General features: G+C 32.4%; 2 protein-coding genes across 3 annotated transcripts; both read right to left on the reverse strand.

The window, feature by feature from the left end:
* Nucleotides 1-9,301: 9,301 nt before the first annotated feature.
* On the reverse strand, nucleotides 9,302-10,778 carry LOC132728765 (acetylcholine receptor subunit beta-like). The gene has a single exon (XM_060714437.1). The coding sequence runs from the start codon at nucleotides 10,751-10,753 to the stop codon at nucleotides 9,449-9,451; it is 1,305 nt and encodes a 434-aa protein (XP_060570420.1). The 5' UTR covers nucleotides 10,754-10,778; the 3' UTR covers nucleotides 9,302-9,448.
* Nucleotides 10,779-12,237: 1,459 nt separating this feature from the next.
* LOC132728764 (uncharacterized) lies at nucleotides 12,238-19,617 on the reverse strand. Of its 2 annotated transcripts, none has more exons than XM_060714435.1 (8): nucleotides 19,478-19,617; nucleotides 19,064-19,107; nucleotides 17,393-17,466; nucleotides 16,784-16,875; nucleotides 16,136-16,241; nucleotides 15,408-15,521; nucleotides 14,902-15,110; nucleotides 12,238-14,196 (listed from the first exon to the last, which is right to left on the reverse strand). In XM_060714435.1, exons 2-8 carry the CDS (start codon nucleotides 19,105-19,107, stop codon nucleotides 14,008-14,010), a joined length of 828 nt encoding a protein of 275 aa, XP_060570418.1. In that variant the 5' UTR covers nucleotides 19,478-19,617; the 3' UTR covers nucleotides 12,238-14,007. The 2 variants fall into 2 exon arrangements, with proteins under 2 accessions (XP_060570418.1, XP_060570419.1); XM_060714436.1 differs by having other exon boundaries at nucleotides 19,078-19,107; nucleotides 19,478-19,589.
* Nucleotides 19,618-21,044: the final 1,427 nt, after the last annotated feature.

The following is a 21,044-nucleotide window of genomic DNA, read 5'->3' on the forward strand; positions in this document are numbered from 1 at the left end:
AGCTGGAAAAAAATGTTTATTTATAAAGGTTTAATTGAGTTCTCAGAAACAAATCGTAGGGAAACAATGCTGCTGATGATAAAATGAAAGACATGTACATACATGATGCCGGCTTGATTGCCGTATTTTCTGCTCAGTATCGTGTAGAAACGTTTGACTTGAAACGGGCTATAACTGCCATACGATGCTTTTCTTATGTAATAAACAAATGCACTCGGGGAGCACTACGTATTTACAGAAAACGAAGAAATTACTTGGACGCGCAAAATATTGTAGTTCAGATACAATGTGTGGTGAGTAATAACATATTTGCCAATTTCTTTTTATAAACTGTGTTTCTTTTGTTCAATGATCACAATTATACTGTGTTTACCTCTAAACTAAAAGTATACTCCCTGATATGAAAATGGCGCTGTCCATAAAACAAAATGGCACTTTCCATGTACATTCTGAATGCTGGATTTCTAGGTAAATTTTAATAACGTCACGTCTCAGTGAGTTTTATAAAACATAGTTCTTCCGAAGAATAAAGAAAAAAAAACAGAAAACATTAAGTCATTTCCTTATTATTACCCATCACTATCTTTGTAAAGTTAAACTCCCATCGGGCAAGTTTACCACGTGTGTCAAAATGGTACTGTTACATCGGTTCACAGAATAAAAACCTATATAGAAACTACTTGGCACAGAGGTGACACATGAGCGTTTTTATTTATCTCGTGCGCACAAGATACTATGTCGTGGCCACGAGCCATTTAGTCGTACGCACGAGATAATTAAGTCGTGAGCACCAGTTACTATTTGCGTCGAGATAAATAAAACACACACACATGTCATCTCTGTGCCAACTTAAGAAACAGTGTCCCTATGGGATAGCAAAATAAATAACACATAGGTTTCTGAGTAACAGCAATAATATCATCCCTTGTAAAAAATTCTTTACCCGAGGTGTTAGTATTTTCCTAGGGCTGATATATTTACTATTACCCACAAACCTATGTACCAAAGCCTAATAGAATAAAATGAAATAAAATAAAATATTGGAAAGGCGTGATAACGCGAATCAAAAGGCGTATTAAAACCTATGTTACTATATATAGTAACAAAATTTATGGTATTTCAAGGCTATTTTTGCAAAATCTAAGCCATTACGCAATTTTGGCTTCTTGCACTCGGCATTATTTTTCCATAATGGGCGAGTGAATGAGTAGCCATATATGGAACCATATGCCCTTATATGAAACCGAATTATCAATATATTATTTTATTTTTACAATTTTCGGGCCATTATTGCATAATTGCGTCCAGCAACCAAGTATTAACCTCTAAATAACGCGAAAAATGAGTAGTAATGCGAATAAAGGCGTAATAACGTAAATAGGCGTAATAACGCGAATAAAGGTGCTAATATTACGCACCAAAAAAACGTAATGACGCGAATCAAAAAACGCCTTAATGCGAATCGAAGGCTTATAACGCGAACCAAAAGGCATATAAACGCGAATCAAAAGGCGTAATATCGTGAATAAAGGCGTAATAATGCGTAAACGGCGTGATTTTACCGCGAATAAAGGCATAGTAACGCGAACAAGGCATGGAACGCGAATGAAGGTACTAAAACGCGAACCAAAAGGCGTAATTGTTAAGGCGTTATAACGGGAACCTAAAAGCGTCTAAAGGCGTAATAACGCGAATCAAAAGGCGTATAAACGCGAATCAAACATGTAATGCGAATAGAAAGGCATAATATCACGAAACAAAAAACGCAAACCAAAAAGTGAAAAAACGCGAAAAGGGCGTAATAACGCAATTTAATCAGATCAATTTTGTTCTTCCTTTCTAACGTTACTATGCCATTTGATCAGTATTATTATGGTATTAAATTGGCGTTAAAACGCCTTTATTTTTGAGTTATTACGCCTTTTGGTTCGCGTTACTACGCTAAAGTTCGGGTCATTGTTCGCCTTTATTCGCGTTATCTCGCCTTTTCTTTCACGTAATAATTTTTATTACGCCTTTTGATTCGCGTAATTACGCCTTTTGATTCGCGTAATTACGCCTTTTGATTCGCGTAATTACACCTTTTGGTTCGCATTACTACGCCTTTATTCTTGTAACTACACATTTTGTTTGGCGCGTCATGATGCCTTTACATTTTTAAATTTCATGTTCGCCTGCAATATAAGTAAACTTGGGAGAATAATTTTCCTGTATTTGATCAAGTGTGCGTCATTGTTTTGATTTCAAAAGAACTTATGATCTCAGTTAATAACCGAAGTTAGATTATAAAATACAAATCCATATCAATTAAATGAATAATATTAATATATCCGGTTAGATAATGCTATTCTACAAATATTATGTAATTTATTTTTTTTAACTGCTCACATATTTGAGATCAGAAGTTAAAAAAAGCTATCGGAATTGTCCTCTTCAATAAGATCAGATGAATTGCATTTCATTTGACAGCCATACAAATGATATGACACTTTTGCGCAAAATAGTTTTAACTTACATCACTTCAAAACCATATAAATATTGTTTTTTTTATATATTTCTATTTCATTTTAAGGACTATTGAAGCAAAAAGGTTTAACTCATTACGTAGAAAAGTTACGTCCGTTTCGCAACAAGCCACCGATTAATGCATCAGCTTTTTTTAAATAAATATTTCTTACTCTAAAAGTTGCATATTTCATTGAAATAATTTATTTTGATTTTCATCTCCATATACGTTGATTACGTTGCATTGTTACAGAACACATGAAAAGCTTCCCGAACTTTCTCGTATCTTACATAATTATAAATCTTCGCTTTACCAAAAAAGATATTAATATAGAGTAAGATTGACGCCCAACATCTATCTATATCTAAAATCTTAATAAAGTATACATATATCAGTTCAAATGAAGTGCAATAAAACATGAAACATACCTGATTTAAGTGATAAATATGCGCCAAACAAACGTAGACCTCCTAACTATTTCAGCACGATCATCTAAATGGCTGATCATAAATTGCAATAGGAACCTCAAACTATAAATTCTACCACGTGACATTGATTAAAATAAAATCAGAACATGTCAAGTAACAAGGAAAACTTGCAAATATAGAGTACTACGTTTATGTAAAGATAAATGTTGGCTGACGATAAGAATGAATTTTAAAATACATTTATCTTTCTTTAATTGTTAAGGACAGCAAATAGATGATCTCCTGACCAAGAAGGCCGTGATAGCCCAGATAACTCACATTAGTTACATTAAAATGAGATAACGCTTAAAAAAGACCAAAAGCTATACGGTTTTTACATTTTTGTGGACGATGACAAAAATCTAGGCTATGCTTTGTAGTTTCTGAGGAACAAAGGCCGAGCATATAGTTGCCATTTTGTCTGTCCGTCCAGATGTCCACCCGTTCGCTTGTCTTTTCCGGGACATAACTCTGAAACAACAAGATGTATCAACATGAAACTTTGTAGGTAAATAGATCTTATTGGGTTGATGTGCTGTACACAAGAACCGTAACTTTGTCATCCTTAATTTTTGAGTTATTGCCCTTTGTTCATTTTTACACTTTGAAGTCTGTCCGGGACATAACTATAACACTAGAATTGATATCAACGTGAAACTTTCTAAGTAGATATATCTCATTGGGTAGAACTGTAGTGCAAAGAACCTTAACTGTACCTTGCCCTATTTTGGAGTTCTTGTTCTTTGTTCATTTTTACACTTTGAACATTGTCCGGGACATAACTATAAAACTAGAATTGATATCAACGTGAAACTTTGTAGGAAGATAGATCTTATAAGCAGATGTGCAGTGCAAAAGAACCATAACTCTGCTTTGCCTTATTTTGGAATTATTGCCCTTTGTTCATTTTTACACTTTGAACTTTGTCTGGGACATAACTCTAATACTATAAGAGATATCAACATGAAACTTTACAGGTAGATAGATCTCATTGGGTGAAAGTGCAATGCAACACGCTGCATACTAAATATTCTTTAAATGTTTTCTAATGTGTAAATTATGTCGAAATATCGAGATAATTTAAGATACGCCAGGACTGTAACTAAAAAACTTAAGTTGGCTCTGTGAACCTTAGCATGTACCTTTTTCTCTATGTAGACAGCAGTTCATTAATTATGTATTCATTTACATAAAATACCTCTTTTTCTTTTCCTATCGTTCTTCACGAACGGCCACTTCTAAGCAAGTGGTATGAATCTCGCAATTCAAAATACTTTGACCTATCTGAATTTAAATTATCTATTTATAACCTTCATTATCAATGGCAAGAGCTAATTACTTTACGCTCCTACAGAGGTCATTCTGTATCTGATCTTGTTGTTCGGATATTATACCGCTTCTTGTGATTAACCGGGAAGAAATACACCATTTCTTGATGGTCTGCGTGATCATCGTATTCATTTTGTCACTAAATTTAATTTCATAGCATCCCTTTTCATTGAACAAATTTGTTTTCTTGTAGCAGAAAACTACCATCATGCGCCTTATGAGATACAAATGTGTGTTATTGGTTCGGTTTTAAGAAAGACTATTTTACTTAAGCAGGTTGGTCTTTGTAGTGTTTGGTGGTCAGTTTAGAGAGACAACAGAGTTCAAGTGACCAGGATCAACTATGTTTTAAAGGAAAAGTTTTGAAACTAAGCGCGATATTTGTTTTATCTAAAGTGCTCTTCAGAAGCAACATTGAGCACGATTTAGGAATTCGGATCTTGTTTTTGCAATAGATATGTCACAGTATAGGTCATATTGCGACTTCCAAACTTTAGTAGTGGAGGAAGACCTCATGTGTCCCTTTGTGCATTTTCAGACACAAACGGGCACCTGTGTAGAACCACCGACGTTCCGTATAAATTCGAATCTATCGTTAAATATTTGACCAAAAAGGAGGATGTTGTCTGATTTATGCATATTGAGAAGTGTTTAATATAACTTTTTGGTTCATTTATGGTCTTATTTTCTAACATATAACCGATTCTTTATTAAAGTGAATATGTCCATAATGGAGATCTGGTAATCAATCAACATTATTTTGATTGAGTATCATATATTTCAACAAACCAGGAAAGAATAATATATGTATGCATGGATGTTGTTACTAAGAGTGATATACATATGGTCCGGTACTACATAGCTATAAATAGCAGATAATAAATTGTTCTAGAACAAAATATTATTATTCATTATTGAATTGTTCATCCTTAATCACTTAGAACTCTATCAACAATTTAAGGAAATATTTTATATGAATATTCAAATCAATATTAAGAAAAGAACTTATGGAAAATGTACACATTGTAGATAAATCCATTTTAATTTAACTCAAACCCATAAACATCCAGAAAAGCATTCATTACGTATAACACATGAAATTGCATATACTTTGAGATTTTCCAAATAGTTATACAAACAATAAATTGTATGAGTTATTGCTATAATCAGAGTTGAAATAATTCCTTGGTGATCATATATGTTTTGGTTACAAATGTGTGAAAGGGTCCATCCGCCCTTTCAGGTGCTGACAGTACGGACCCCGTTGGTTATAAACATTATATATGCACCAAATATCCTAGTTGTCGGCCTTACAGTTATTGACAAGGTTTTACAGATAAGAAACTATGTAAAATCAAGGTCCACACGGGGGCCGAGCTTTACATGTGATTTACAGAATCTAATATGCTAAGACATAGTACACTAATTATATAACTTCTTCAAGTTTGACAAGCAGTGGTAAAACAAATCCGCAAGCATAAAAGCAAATTTTTTGCCTCAAAAACGAATAAAATGTTCCTTCTTTAGAATGACAAAAATGGGTTATATAACGTTTAAATACTGAAGAAAGTAGCGCTGAATGTGAAGTAACTTTTAAAATTTTAACTTTAAAATTTTCAAAAAGTAAACGAAGTAGTATTTTGGACTTCCGTACAAAATACTTAATCACTGTACTTACCGTAATAAAGCAACAGAAGCAGAAACGTTTTTAGAAACTTTAACAAGACATCATTAATAAAAATGTTTTGAGAAATAAAAATAAAACGCATTTCTTGTGTATAAAGGGCCTTTCGAGTTAATTAGTTCATGAGTGTAGCTGATAAACTTAACATATAGCTTCTGAAGCTCAAGCTTAAGAAACTTTCAGAGTGAAAGGTAGTGCAATATACAAGTTGTAATCTGTTAGCTCCTCCTTTTTAAGAAACATCTTACTTATGACCAACACGTTGCCAGACGGTATATATATGGATTAAAGATAAAATAAAATGCTTCGTTCTCAGTTAAATGTGTTTCAGAACAAACAAAAAAAACAACCCTCAGAAATGTTTTTTTTTAATGGAAAAGTAGTTTATTTTGACGAAGGAGCATTCACATCCTTCTTTAAATCAGTCAGGTTTTTGTGATGAAATGAATTTTCCATTATGTTTATTATGAAAACATAGTGAAAGTAGCGAAATCGGCAAAATTGAAATAAGCAAGTGAATATTTTAAATACATGTATTGTATTATGTATTGTAACAAATTGATTATTGTACTTGGCTGAAGAAAAAACGATAAAAACGATAAAAAAAAATTTTTATATCTTCCCATTATTCACATTTTTCAACAAGTTAAAATAAAGTTAAAGATGAAAATAAAGCAACATTTAAGGTATGACACTCTTTTCTTGTTATGATTTCATCTTGATATTTCATTGTTGGCAAGGATATTCAACAAGAGTTCACTTATCACTTTAAATCGTGAATATTTAATTTTGTAAAAATAAAAATATATACAATTCTGTCAAATGTCTAGCGACTGTACATGAAGTTTGTGCTGCGTATGAATAACAACAAACTAGATTTTTCAAGTGTAGTATATTTTAATTAAAGTGTAATGGATATGATATAGATAAAACAGAAAACAGTAGTGTGCGTATGTTACGAGAAGTGTTTTATTATCAATCAAAGAGCTATACATGTACATATATTATTAATATTAAAACTTTGCTAAAATATTCTTTATCATAAAAAAATCTAATTGATAATTATGATATCTGTTACAATTATCAACCAGAGAATATTAACATCTTTCATCAGATAGAAAAGAAATGAAAACGAGGTGCGTTCATTTAATTATGTCACTGATGCGCCTCCAAACTGTGTGATATTTAGAGTCACGTGAAAATTGGGAGAAGGTACAAAAACAATAAAAACTGCGTCAAGCTTTGAAGTAAGGGAACATATTAAATGCAGTACAAGACCGACATGGGTTCACAGATATATGATGAATATTGTTTCAGATACATGGGGCATTTGTTTTGTCTAAAAGGTCAGTTTTTAGGTGGAAAAAACCAAACCAAAGCTAATGTTGCTGATGTGAAAAATGTAATGAAACATGATGCCAGACTTACAGTGAAAGAACTCGCTTATAGTGTTGGTATATCATCGGGGTTAGTTCATTAGATTTTGACTCAGGAGTTAAAACTAACAGGGATGTACAATATGGGTCCCGCACCTCTTGACAGAAGAACAAAAGGTCACCCATGTAAAAAAAAATTAAAAGCGCGGAAAAGTTTTGTATGCCATATATTTCAAGTCTAGTTCAAATTCTAGTTTCAAATGGACGAAAATTACTGGTAGATTTTTTATTTTTATAAAAAAACAATGTGCTGTCAAACGTGAAAAGGTTTTACCCAAAACACAGGCATGCCACCGGACTAATAGGTCTTTGCCTTATGCAGCTGCTCACAAGTGCGCGTTGATTCAAGAGTTTTTGGAAAAGGCAATTGGTAAGTGGTACAACTTCCCCAACCGCCTTATTCACCAGACATAAGTATTTGTATTTTTTTCTTGTTTCCTTTCTCGAAGTAAACTTTACCTGGACGTCGATATGACTCTCAAAATGTGTTACGTTAATGCAATTTTCTAGTGTCTACAAGGTGTGCCCGAAGAGAGTCGTAATTTTCCGTCATCACAGATTGGATTTCGGGACTAGAAGTGGATTTTGAGGCTAGAAAAATGTATTTCTGTAAGAATGGTCAAGGTAAAAGGTATGACTGCGCCACATAACGCGGGTTACAAATGTAAATGAACGGCTCTGTACATATTTATTACATTCAAAGTTTGCTTAGATATATTAATTTTCTGGAATAAAAATCGAATTACTTATCTAGTTCTATATAATTGTTACAAATCTATATGAATATTTTTTTGATATGATCCTAGTTCTAATTCAAAATTTAGGTGTCAATTTTCTCTTCTTTATTTCTAGGACAATCTTTCGCCATTCGGTGATATACTAAAATATCATACATAATAAATACATTGTAAAGCACTACATTTAGAATAGTCGACATACAGTTGCAACATTTTGAAATGTAGTCACTCAAATTTATCAATTAATCATTGATTTTCATTGAAAGTGAAAATTACATCTTAAGTAAATGAACTCTAATGTTTTACCTCTATAAATGAAAAGCTCATTTGGATATGTGAAGAAAAAATACAGTTTCCGAGACGCGTGAAAAATGCCAGTAAATAAAATTTACGACTACATTAAAACTTTGATTAACTTCATTTCTTTGTAAGACTGAAAGTCCCCGTCAAATGAAAAGTGGTATTTAATTCAAATATTTATACTGCTGAGATACTATGAAATGGTTCTGGTAATAGCAAATTACAATTGTTAACAAAATATACTAAAACTGGTTTTCAACAGTAAACGTTATTTTGTCTCCCATTGTATTGTACGAGTTACGCAATATTTTGATAACAAAACTTGTTGCGATGACATGTTTGCGCGAATGAATCTCTTCGATACATTCATCAAATATGCATAAATGAAAACAAACTGTTACAGAGTATTGCCACTTGAACTTTATCATAAAATATTTATTTGTTTCTTTTTCCAAACAAGAGCCTGGATTGTAACTGCTGCTTGATCTATGCTGGTAAGTTAATAACTTTTTATTTTTGCTCATGAAACAAAGACTGAATAGGCGAAAAGATAACAGCCTGGCTGTCTTTGCTTCTTTTTACGATAATAATGAAGATTTATCTAGTAATGGATTTTGAGTGCCGTTAAACAAAGCAAAAAATCTAAGATAAACCACTGTGTATTTTTAATAAACGTCTGTGAATGTTACTCACATACTTAAATATATATACTAGCTTTAATATATCTAAATGAAGAATTCCATATTTTCATTTTTTTAATAAAATTATTTATTACATTATTATTTATGAACATACTCAATAAAATCAATTCTCAACTATTTGTTGTAATTTCATCGCTCACAATGGATCTCCACATTACATAATTTTATAAATCAAGTCTGGAAGGGGATCTTAATCGGCAGCAAATATTTATAACAATTTGAGAAAAAATGAACTTTTTTCGTAAAATCGCTTTCATACATCGAAGTTTATCTTGGAAGTTCTAATGACTATTTTGAAGATGATGTTATTCCAATAAATATGAAAAAGCTCAATAATGAAAAGAAAGAAAATCCAATCAATGAAATCCAGTCAATCATGTTACTTATCGATTTCCAGGTCACTGTTTTATCATTGTGCGATTGTTCCATGACGAAGGCTTCGTTATCTGGATTTTTAATGCCGTCTTTGTCTGTGCGTAGACCCTTCATATTATCTTCCGTTTTAAAATGACCAGCACTTTCGTCTTCTGGAACTATCCTTTCGGTTTTACAGCAACTGACGCATCTTAGAGAGTTGTACAAACGCTGCAACCAGTTTGGAACCATCTCAGTATCGCTTCTTAAATGCATGCGCGCGTTCAAAATCGTAACAAACACAGTAAGTGCGCTTGTTACCAAATCCGCCATTAATTTGTAAGAAATTAAGGGCACTGGTTCCGAGGTTTTGGGAAGTGTATCACTCACTATGGTCATATAGACGGCAATTGCTAGAAGCGTTGTGATAGTGTATCCAATTCTCTCTCCGGACTCGGGAACCAGAATGAAAACCCAAGCGTTCATTAAACTTAACACAACAGTTGGCATTAGCAGATTGACTACAACGTATGCCGCTTTCCTACTAAGGTGTACAGTGAAACTGATTTCCATTTCTTCACCATCTCCTAAAAGTTGTGTTTTCGTTTCGGAACCGTCAACTCTCCACAATCCATTTTCTGAGTAGGCCGAAAAATCTACAGTTTCTTGGCCATGGGTAAGATTTACCTCATATTTCTTATATCCAAGGGAAGCAAATGAGGTTGTGCACTTCTGAATATCAAACGGATAGTATCTTACGTTAACGGAACACGTACTTTGAAATAAATCTGACGGGTACCAATAAACCGTTCCATAGTTAGTAATGCGGAGAACGTCCGTACTTTTCCCAACCGATACTCCTTTCCCAGATGGGCTGGACAAAACTAGTTCTGGGACCCAAATATCGTTATAACTAAGCGTAGTTACCCACAGTCCTCCGTACTGATAAGGATCCCACTGCATCTTGTAGTCGTGCCATACCACACCCATTGCTCCAACAAATGAAAATTTCTTCTGCACCTCGTCAAATTCTTGTATAGATTTTAAATACATCACAATGTTAACTTGAATAGCTTGTGATTGATCATACGTCGGTCTTACATTCTTATTGTAATTTGCCTGTATATTAGCCAGAAGTGATTCTGTGTCATTTATCGTGGCACATCGTACAAACGAGGTTGAACAAAGAAACACATTTATGATGTAAATATAAATTATGCTGTTGAAACGTCCTTTCATTGTTTATAAAATAAAGAAGAAAACGCTACGTGTAAGCAATGTATGTTTGTTCGTTTAATTGAAACAATTTTACGGTATCCCTCAAAACTCGACCAGTTATATATGCGACTACAAATGAAGTAGTAATTGCGGAAAGCAGACGTTAAAAGATAATATCATCAAATTAGTAACACAAACTTTCAAAATTACGAAAAAAGTTTTAAATAGAATGCTAAGTTAAGACCGGATTACCTTTGATCTATCGTGCAATGCTTTTATACACATGTAAACTCCTATCATAATATTTTGAGAGATGTTATAAATGACGTTCACATGTATTATAATATTTGTTCAGATTAAAATTACTTATCTTTGTTACAGAGAATTGCAATAAAAATAAACAAGTTAAGTAGGTTTTTTTTTGACGGACTTTGTTGCAAACATTAAAGTTATTATTAGTAACAGTGTCATAACGTAAAATCGTATGACAATTTTTTCTGGACAAAAAATGTTAAAATGTTTGCATTTTAAATACATTTATAAACATATTTTAACAACACGTGACAACTGGAATTCTAGACAATAAGTAATTTACTGCTGTTATAGACTCGTACAGTAAGTTGTGGATGTTATATTGATGGAATAAACAGTAACGCACATTATCTGCTGACACTGCAAAATTATTGATGAATATACTGCCGGAAGGAACAGTTCAGATGCACGAACTTATATATTTATTTTTATTTTAATATGCCAAACACAAAGATATACGCAACCCTAATGCATTAAATAGTTTTCCAGTTTTAACAATGTACATTAAGTAAGAATTTATTTAACTGTAGATATTTACAAAGTTGATTTGCCGACAGCAAGGAATTGACAAATGTACAAACAGTTAAGTATATTTATTGAAACATGGATATATCGAGATAATGCATGAATCACTTTTATTCCTTAAGGCAGACAATATAGGTTCAAAGATAAACGTACTTTACTTAAAATTGAATTTATATACACAACTGTATTTTATAAACAATAGGTACGAACGGATTTTTTGGTATGTCCCAGGAAACAATACAGCCAATGTACAGTATCTTCAAATATTATTTCATTTAGTCTATTTGTTGCCATGGCAACCAGAATTTTCACATAGGAAGAAAAGAAAAAGACGTGCATAATCTCCATACTGTCATCTATCCATATATCAAGTTTCATAAAAAATATTTTCAGCACTTTTTGCGTTATCGCGGGATCCAGTTTTGTGGACGGATTGAAAGACGGACAGACGGACGGAGGGTAAACCTAAAGTCCCCTCCGGTAAACCGGTAGGTGACGGACAGACGGACGGAGGGTAACCCCAAAGTCCCCTCCGGTAAACCAGTAGGGAACTAAAAACCACATTATGCGAATAAAAAGCAATGATGAACGGCAGATGGATTTTCCCTACAAAAGCTCATCATTTAGTTCTTTGTGATCAAGGGAGGTAAAAAAAGAACAAACAAAAGTTTTTCATATAATATCTTTACCTTTGTCTGTTTCTGTATATAATTCTTGTTACATGATACTTAAAATCATAAAGAGTCATAATTGAAATGAACAAATCAATATAAGACCGACATTCAAACATTTTCACGCTGAAACTGCTGAACAATATAGATGCTTTTCTTGGTTACTTTGCCAATAATTAACATCAATCTAGAAACATGTGATAAGATTCTATAATTTGTTAAAATGATTCAACTTTAAAAATAGCAACCCTTTTTATATATATACAAGTACATATTACTTTGAGATAGAAAAAAAATACAGTTAAAGGGACTCGACTGAGGTTTAAAAGCCTAAAAACATAACATTTGAATTTCTTACATAAATGAGCTATGGCACTTTAAAGAGAAATATATGCAAATATAGTTAAAAAATATATTTTGAAATAAATTGAAAATTGTACTTTTATGCTTTTCTTAGCCTGATTTCAGTGAAAAGCGTTTGAATGCTTTTCATTTTAGGTCATTTTTACAATTTGAATAATTATTATGGAAAAAGTGTGAGCGAATGATCTGAAATTTTGCACAAAGATAAGTGGTCTAAATTTACATCAAATGTACATTTATCTAGAAAAAATCTTTTCAGTCCCATCATGTAAAAAAACCTCAGTGGAGTCCCTTTAAGTACTTCATTACATTTTCAGGTTTTAATTGTCTTTCCATGACATTGGAATAAAGTATTTAGTTAACATATATTATATATAAATTAAAAATAACATGATCTGTAAGAAAAAATATTCTGCTTTTCATATGGATTTTGGTGGGTCAACAAAGAGATATTTCAGAATACACCCATAGACACTTTCAATATGATCTACATAAATAACCGAGGTGTATCGAGTGAAAAAAATACGAGTTTCTTCCCTTATCTTCGTGTAAAATCTATATCGCTTATGCTGGAACAATACAAAATAAGCTCTTTTTAAACCGCTAGTTTGTTGTGATTAAATGTACGATTTTAAAATGTATTATACCAATAGAAAGCTTTGGACCTTAGCTTCATCACAGTATAAAATACAACACATCTTTGGACTTCAAAAGTATTCAAATTAACTGTTAAACCTACCATACGTCAGACCATTTTACATACGATTTATACAGTGAGATATGCAACCCGTTATCTTTACTCGAAATACTACTGCTAAGAAAAGGCGGTCGTCTGCTAGTTCTGAAAGTGTTTATCGGTGTATTATATTTCAAAAAAAAAATCAGTCAAGTTAGAAATGATGCAAAAAAACTAAACCAATGACTAAAATGAAGAAATTTGAACCTGAGGACCTTCACATGAAGGACATGAGATTTTGATAATAAATCAACAACCATCGGAGAACCATGTATATCAAATACATTTCAATTCATCAGGATAGACTAAAACGTCTCTATAATATTAATAGTTACTCACTGAAACATATTAGCTTAAAATCCCTAAGATGTAAGTTCAAAGCAAGATAACTGTATCATTCAAAGTTAGCAGAAAAAATGTTATAACAACAACATTAAAACACAATTAAAATACATGTCACTGTTTCTTTACATGATTTCTGATCACAGACTTTAATTAAAGTCAGTGTTCTGATGAAGACGTATTAAAGCCAAAACTAGTACAATGTGTTGTCGTGATTTTTTACATTACATACATGAACATTATCAATATAACGGAAAAAAGAGACAAACTAGGATAAATTAATCTAAACATTTGAAACAATAACTAAAATTGAATAGTTCAGCATATCACAATTGTTTATTGACTAATGGTTTAGGTGTATGTATACTGTAAACTTGGTGGGTAGACTTTCTGTTAAATGATTTCACAGATGAGGCACCTATAAGTAGGTTGCCATTGGCAATACTGTCCTTATAACACTGTGTGAAATATCTGTTAGCATCAGTTATATCTGGATCATCCAAGTATTCATCTATCTGTAATATAAATAAGCAAACATCAGATTTTTAACAGTTTCTACAGTACTTCATGCCCACAGACAGATTTCATAAATCTTACAAGAGCTGTCCACACACTTGACTATTCTCAGTGCTTCACAGTTAAAATTGGGGCATAACTCGATCAAATGGTAACTCAGAGTTACGGGACCTGAGCGCAGCGTGTTAGATAATCACAGAAAACAAGTGTGTGAAGTTTCGACCAATTTACCTTCATAAGTTTTAGAGATACAAACTTGCATGCAAAAATCTTAATCACATTGTGACGGCCAGCAATGAGGTGAGTACAATAGCTTTCCCTATTTTCCAAAAAGTCATAGTAAAATATAGTCAGATAATTAAAATCAATGAGACTGAGCTCTAATGACTTTCTTTAAATTCCTTATATCACATTTGCTGTCTATAGCAATTTATTCAACAAATTCTGTCACTAGAAAACTTGACAGTAAATCAAAATCTTTGATGGAATTCTAAAAGTTTACAAAGGGGAATAATTCAGCGAAGTTCAAGCTAAAATTATTGGTCTTAGTTACACACAATCATGACTATGTAGATATGTGCAGTTTCAAGCTATCATCAAGGTTTAGGGGTACAACTTGCTCATAATAAAAAAAACCCACAGAAACCTATAAGAGATGTCCAATGACAGTATTATTATTATTCAGTAATAATCGATATACTTACATCTATCCATTTACAATTAGCAATCTCCTGTTGGCACACTTTAATTTCCTGCTCATTGTTGATTGGTCGCATTACACAGATGAAGTAGAAATCACTACATCCATATCTATAGTTCTGTTGGTGGCGGAATGATAAAATACCAACAAAATCTGTTTCTATACCCGTCTCCTCTACCACCTCACGTCTTGCTGTCTCAAATATCTCTTCACCTACACAATACATAATATAAAGGTGGCATCCATAAAGATCATATACAGCAAAAGTCTGTTATATTATGTAAGAAGCGGACATAGTTATTTTTTTATGTCAAATCAGTTGCTACTAGCAGCCAGTTAAGGATCTTGCTCTGCCATACTTGTTTTAACAATGCATATGTTAACATTTTCAGAAAACAGGAAGGTTAGAATAAATACCATCTTGAAAACGAATTCAATTCATACCATAAAATCTGTAGATATACCTAACTAGTTTTAACTGTAAAATTGATAAAGTCATTAACATAGTACCTTTATCAGCATGTCCGCCAGGTAGTTTCCATTTGGCTTGAGCAGTTCCAGGGTGATATTTTTCCTGTATCACCAGTAACTGATTCCTCTCATTTACCACAAACCCTCCAACACCTATAGTGATATAAATTCAAGGCCATTATTTTAACCAGCACAGGTGTCAACCTAGTCTTGTTCCTGGTACGGTTCAAATCTTTCCTAATAGGGTTCAGACCTTAATCCTTGAGTTGAGAGGCAGACAGACCATGCCCAATACGGTCTAAATGATACACAAGAAAAATGTTACAGGAATAAATTAACCCTTACCTTGCTAAATATCTCAAATGGACATGTCCAATTTTCTATTCAGATACATTTCAGGAAAAATTTTAAAGTAAGTATTGATTGAAAATAAAAACTGCAGACTATGATCTGGGATCTTAGAGTTTAAGTCTCAGAATGGTGATTTTCCAGCTTTTTTTTTCAGGCAGATCTCAGGTGCACCTCTGTGTATTATTTCAGACCCGAGTGGTACCAACTACATTCCGTTAGCTAGCTGAATAGCTTCCTCAGATTAAAGAATCCAAAGTCCCTAGTGTGATTCAAACCCACACTGGTGAAGGGCAAGAGGTTTGAAGTAAAAGACTAACCACTCAGCCACAGAATATTTTTGTATGCATGGAAAATTTTCTTTATATTATCAAATTCAATGTAGATTAAAGATGTATTTACATAATTGAATAAATTACCTAGATACTGGTTGGCATATTCTGGTATCATGCTAGGTTCTGTGGTAGGTAACCATTTTGCCATCATAACATAACCAGATTGAGCATGGTGAAAATCTAAACCATACTGAAATAATAACATAATAAATATTACATTGTATCTCCTTTTTTTTGCAGGAATTCAAGCCATTGGTATTTAAGCTAAGGTTATTTCTATCACTGTAAGGTATACTACCTTGAATTAACTAGTACTTGTGTCATATGCAGAAACATATTACATATAGCTGAAATCCAACTTGGGCTCAAATCTACAATTTCTAAATTGAGCAGGAAATATTATAACTACTATGATAACTGAGATAACAGTTGGTCCCAATCAAGCGAGAAAACCTGAGTATAACAACAGCCCTACTGCTAGGTTTCTCTCCTTGTTGCAGGTGACTAAGTTAGCAATCTTTACCACGTAAAGTAAAATTGGCCTTGCTATTTAACAAGACATGTCTGTGGACACACAGCACACTCCTCTTTTCTCAGTGCTGGATAGCAATAATGAAATGGGGAAATAATCACTTTATATAATAAACAAGTACTCCAAGTAAAGTGAATATCTTTGATATTTTTTGAGAAATGCTGGGTTTTTTTTAAATTCATTATGAATACATTATCTACCTTAGCAAATACTGAGCAAATATGAGCATGTTCTATTGAAATCTTTGCCCAGAATCCACGAACCCCGTCTGCTTCCCACTTTGGCATCGCAGCTGAAAGAGAACACACACATTTTATTATTTTTTAAAAATAAAACTAAGGGTACATGACAAATATTTTAGCCTTATACATAACAAAATAATGCTTAATGTATCATTTATTAAAATCTATAAATATCTTTGATTCATTTCTACACGGAATTATGGATTTTCATATAACTACATCAATAAAGACACTCATATTTATGTCAATTTTGCATTTTTTAATATTTATCTCAAGTTAACTCACAATTTATTATAGTTTGATAACTAAGGAAGTATAAGCTTATTGATAAATTTTCCAATTTGTTACTGAAACCAATGAGTGTAAAGGACCTTGCTAAAGGAACTTGCTTAAGGAAAGAACGGCTTGCCCCTGATGGTGTTTGAATCTACTTGGCCGGAAATCCTTTAATTACTTGTCAAATGTATAAACCAATTGGCCACGCCACTGTCTTAACATTTATTAATGATTCCAATGAATTATAGGGAATCTGAAGAAATTTTATTAGGTAGATATTTTGTTATTTACCTGCTAATTTTGTATCATATTCATCAGCAGATTGAAAGCTTTGATCTTTGGTTTTAAGCACCATACCACCATAACTAGAGACAGAAAAAATACATCTAATATATGTGTATTTATGGTACACTAAAAAATCACAAAGATCTTATTCTTTGATAAGATCTTCTAAAAATTCTTCTTGTCATGATTTATTGAATTTCATTTATGCAGCAATATATATATATGTATGTATATTATGTAATTTCAACATAATTATATCGCTGGTGCTACAACCCATGTACAATTGTTTTTTATTACATGCTTTTCGGTGGTTTATAGAAATATATCAGTGATATAAAACTGGTAATTTCACTGTTTGAAACAGTGAAATTACCACTTTGATAATTTCACTGTTTTGAATTTAAGCCCCTTACGTTGTTTCAGTGAAATACCAGCGTGCACAGTACTGGGTACCAACTTAATGACGTGACGTCGTAAATGACGTCACATTGTATTATTATTTGGCGCGCTTTTCATTCAGTATTAGGTTTAATGTCTTTTTAAAACGTTTCTTTGCATGTAATAAAAAGAAAATTTATTTAGTTCAGTGTAAGATCGAAATATATTTCACCTTGTGAACACCAAAAGTTCATATTTCACTCGTGGCTGCGCCACTCGTGAAATATACCTTTTGGTGCTCACTCAGTGAAATATATTCCGATCTTACACTAAACTAAACAAATATCCTCTACACAAACTTTACTATATCATAACATATTTACAATATTATCTACAAAAACAATAGGATGTATACATAGTATTGTTAATACATTTAGTATTTAGCTTGAGTACCTGAAACCTTTCCAAACCATTAAGTAATGTGAACCATTTGATTTATTCATTAAGAATGAGTCCCTGTAATCCCTCACACATTAAATCAGTATAAAACAATTTAATTTAATGATAAACAGTAACTGTTGTCTTTTTATGAGAATCATTTTGAAATCAGAAAAAAAATTCATTGCAGAAAAAATTAGTGATTAAAAAACTCTAAAATTTCTGTCATTCCATCCTGCTCAATTTTGAATGAGGGACTACATGGACTCTTTCTTATTGAAAATAACAATTGATGGACATGACAATCGATGGACAATGTGATGACAACCGATGGACAATGTGATAAAATTTGATGACAATGTGATAACAATGGATGGATAAAGTCTACAAGATGATGGCCTTTTATATACCAGGCAAGCTTATGAATTTCTTAATTATAGTCACACTACTTCAAAGAAAATTATTTTTAAAAATCCCATTTTTGTGAAAATGAAAAGTCCTTCATGCTGTGGTCAGTAGTACTTTTTTATTACTTTGGGGTTGGAGTGGTAAAATCTTCCATAAACATTATTAATACAAGGTAAGCATACAACAATGCATGATGAAAAATTATAACAAGCATTCAGGGATTGAAAATTTCACATGTCCACTCATATTTACAAGTAGAATTTGAGAGAATTTGCAACAGGACAAGTAGAAAACTGTATCTTATAGAATTAAGCAGCTACTTTCATGCCAGATGCATCGCTTTGAAAATATATTTTGATCTTTTGGTATATCAGATACAATGTAAATACATGTATAAATATTTTAAGGTTATAATACTAGCAAGGCTACAGCAAGAAAGCATACAACACTTACAGATCTTTTGTTACCTTAAATCCTTCACTTTCAATTGTACTCATCTGAAATAAATAAATAATAAATGCAATGCTCTACCTCATAAATCTGTTAATATTTAACAAAGTCATGATGAAACTTCTTAATATTTCAAAATTTGACCACGAGGTCAATTTCATATTTAAGTATGGTGAATATTTTACTATATTTTCATTATCAGCTTTTTATTGAATTATAGTTCTTTTCAATAATGTTAGAATAATTGTGCTGATAGTTTCTAATAACACTTACACACTGAAGTGCTGGAGCTGATTTCAATCCTTTATTCTGTGGAAATATACTTATTGGAAATTGAGCCAAGAGGCATTTCAGAGCAAACTGCTAAAATGTGGGGGCAGAAGTATTGATTTAAATTAATATAAATAAATCACTTACTCTGACTGGCTGTCAAGTCCTTCTCTTTCTTTTGTCTCCTGATCTTTTCTTTCTTTAAACCCTCTCTTCAATTCCAGCCTTTTCCTTGCCTTTCCTTTAGCAACCTTTTTACTCTGCTCTGCCTCCCTCTGACTTATAGCATGGAAACTATTTTCCTTGTTATAGAAGATGTCTAACTGATAGGCAAGTTTCTCTCTAGCAAACTTCCTGTTCTCAGACTGTGACCTTGATTCGTGACTCTAAATGACAAATTCACACTTCTATTTCCACCACAACAAAAGAATCATGACAAAGCTATCAAATTTGAACCTAATGTTCCAATCTTTATCTGTTATGTTTGTCTATATTTGTCAACATGAGTTTGAGAGATTTAAATATAAAAATAAAAACAAGAGGGCTACAATGGCCATTGACTGTTTCCCTGAGAACAAATGCAAGAAAAGGTCATTAATGTAGAAGTAGGTCATAGTCATCCAAGGTCAAATCTGGATTCAGGTCATTGGTTCATATCCAAGGTCAAACTAAAGTGTATATGGAGTCCAAAGTTATAGGACTGAAGCTATACCTTTTACAAGGTCACTTGGGAATCAGTGTGTTCATAAATGGCCAAAGTTATATACCACATGAACCTAAGGCCAAAATGTGAGGGCCATGTGTTTCAAATTAAAGGAAAGCCAATTTAAGATAAATTTCAAGATTATCCACACCTAGTCTACATAATGAACAACATCTTCTGAAGTACAATGTACACAGGGCATTAAGATGTTGTAAGTACACAAGTCTACTTAACAATATCCCTGGCTGTCCATTTTTGATAAAAAGAAAAAGATCTATGTAAACCTTATGGAGGTCCACCAGATTAAATATGTCTTTCAAGCTTCTGAGAACAGATTATACAAATCTTTAAAATAAAAAGTAATTTTCGTAAACATGTAAAGGTCTAAGTGACCCCTAGAACCACAGATCTTTGTTTGCTAAACTGGATAGCATTCTCATTTTCTCTGAAGTACATGGCAAAAATCAAACCCACAATGGTGAAGGGCAAGTGATTCAAAACCAAACAGCTATCAGAAAGAAACCCAAATTTATATAGTCTTTTTTGAAAATCCAATGAATAGTTAACAACTTAGCCTATAACATATAATATTTAAAACATACAGATGTGTAAGAAACCTCATCCTGTCGAGTAAAAGAAGAAAAGAAAACCCTTACTTTTACAACAATTCCAGTAGGAAGGTGTTTAATTTGTACACAGTTATTAGTTTTGGCCACAGATTGTCCCCCGGGTCCACTTCCTCGCATAAACTCCTCTTCTAAGTCCTCTTCTCTAAATTCAGGCCACTGGTACTTTTTCTTTGATATGTATCTCTTTAAAATGGATACTTCTTGTTTGCACCTTGAAATGCAATAGAAATAATGTATGACATCTGGAAAATAATGCCTAAATTTAACAAACAAAATGCATATGCTTAAAATGATGAAAAAAATCTGAAACTCAACTATTCCATTTTAATGTCAAGATAAATGTGTAAACTTTTCATTCAATAGTAAAATAACTCTCATGTAT

Source organism: Ruditapes philippinarum, unplaced genomic scaffold, assembly GCF_026571515.1.
Source record: "Ruditapes philippinarum isolate M1 unplaced genomic scaffold, ASM2657151v2 ctg11420_1_1_1_1, whole genome shotgun sequence".
In the NCBI taxonomy this organism is placed as follows: Eukaryota; Metazoa; Mollusca; class Bivalvia; order Venerida; family Veneridae; genus Ruditapes; species Ruditapes philippinarum.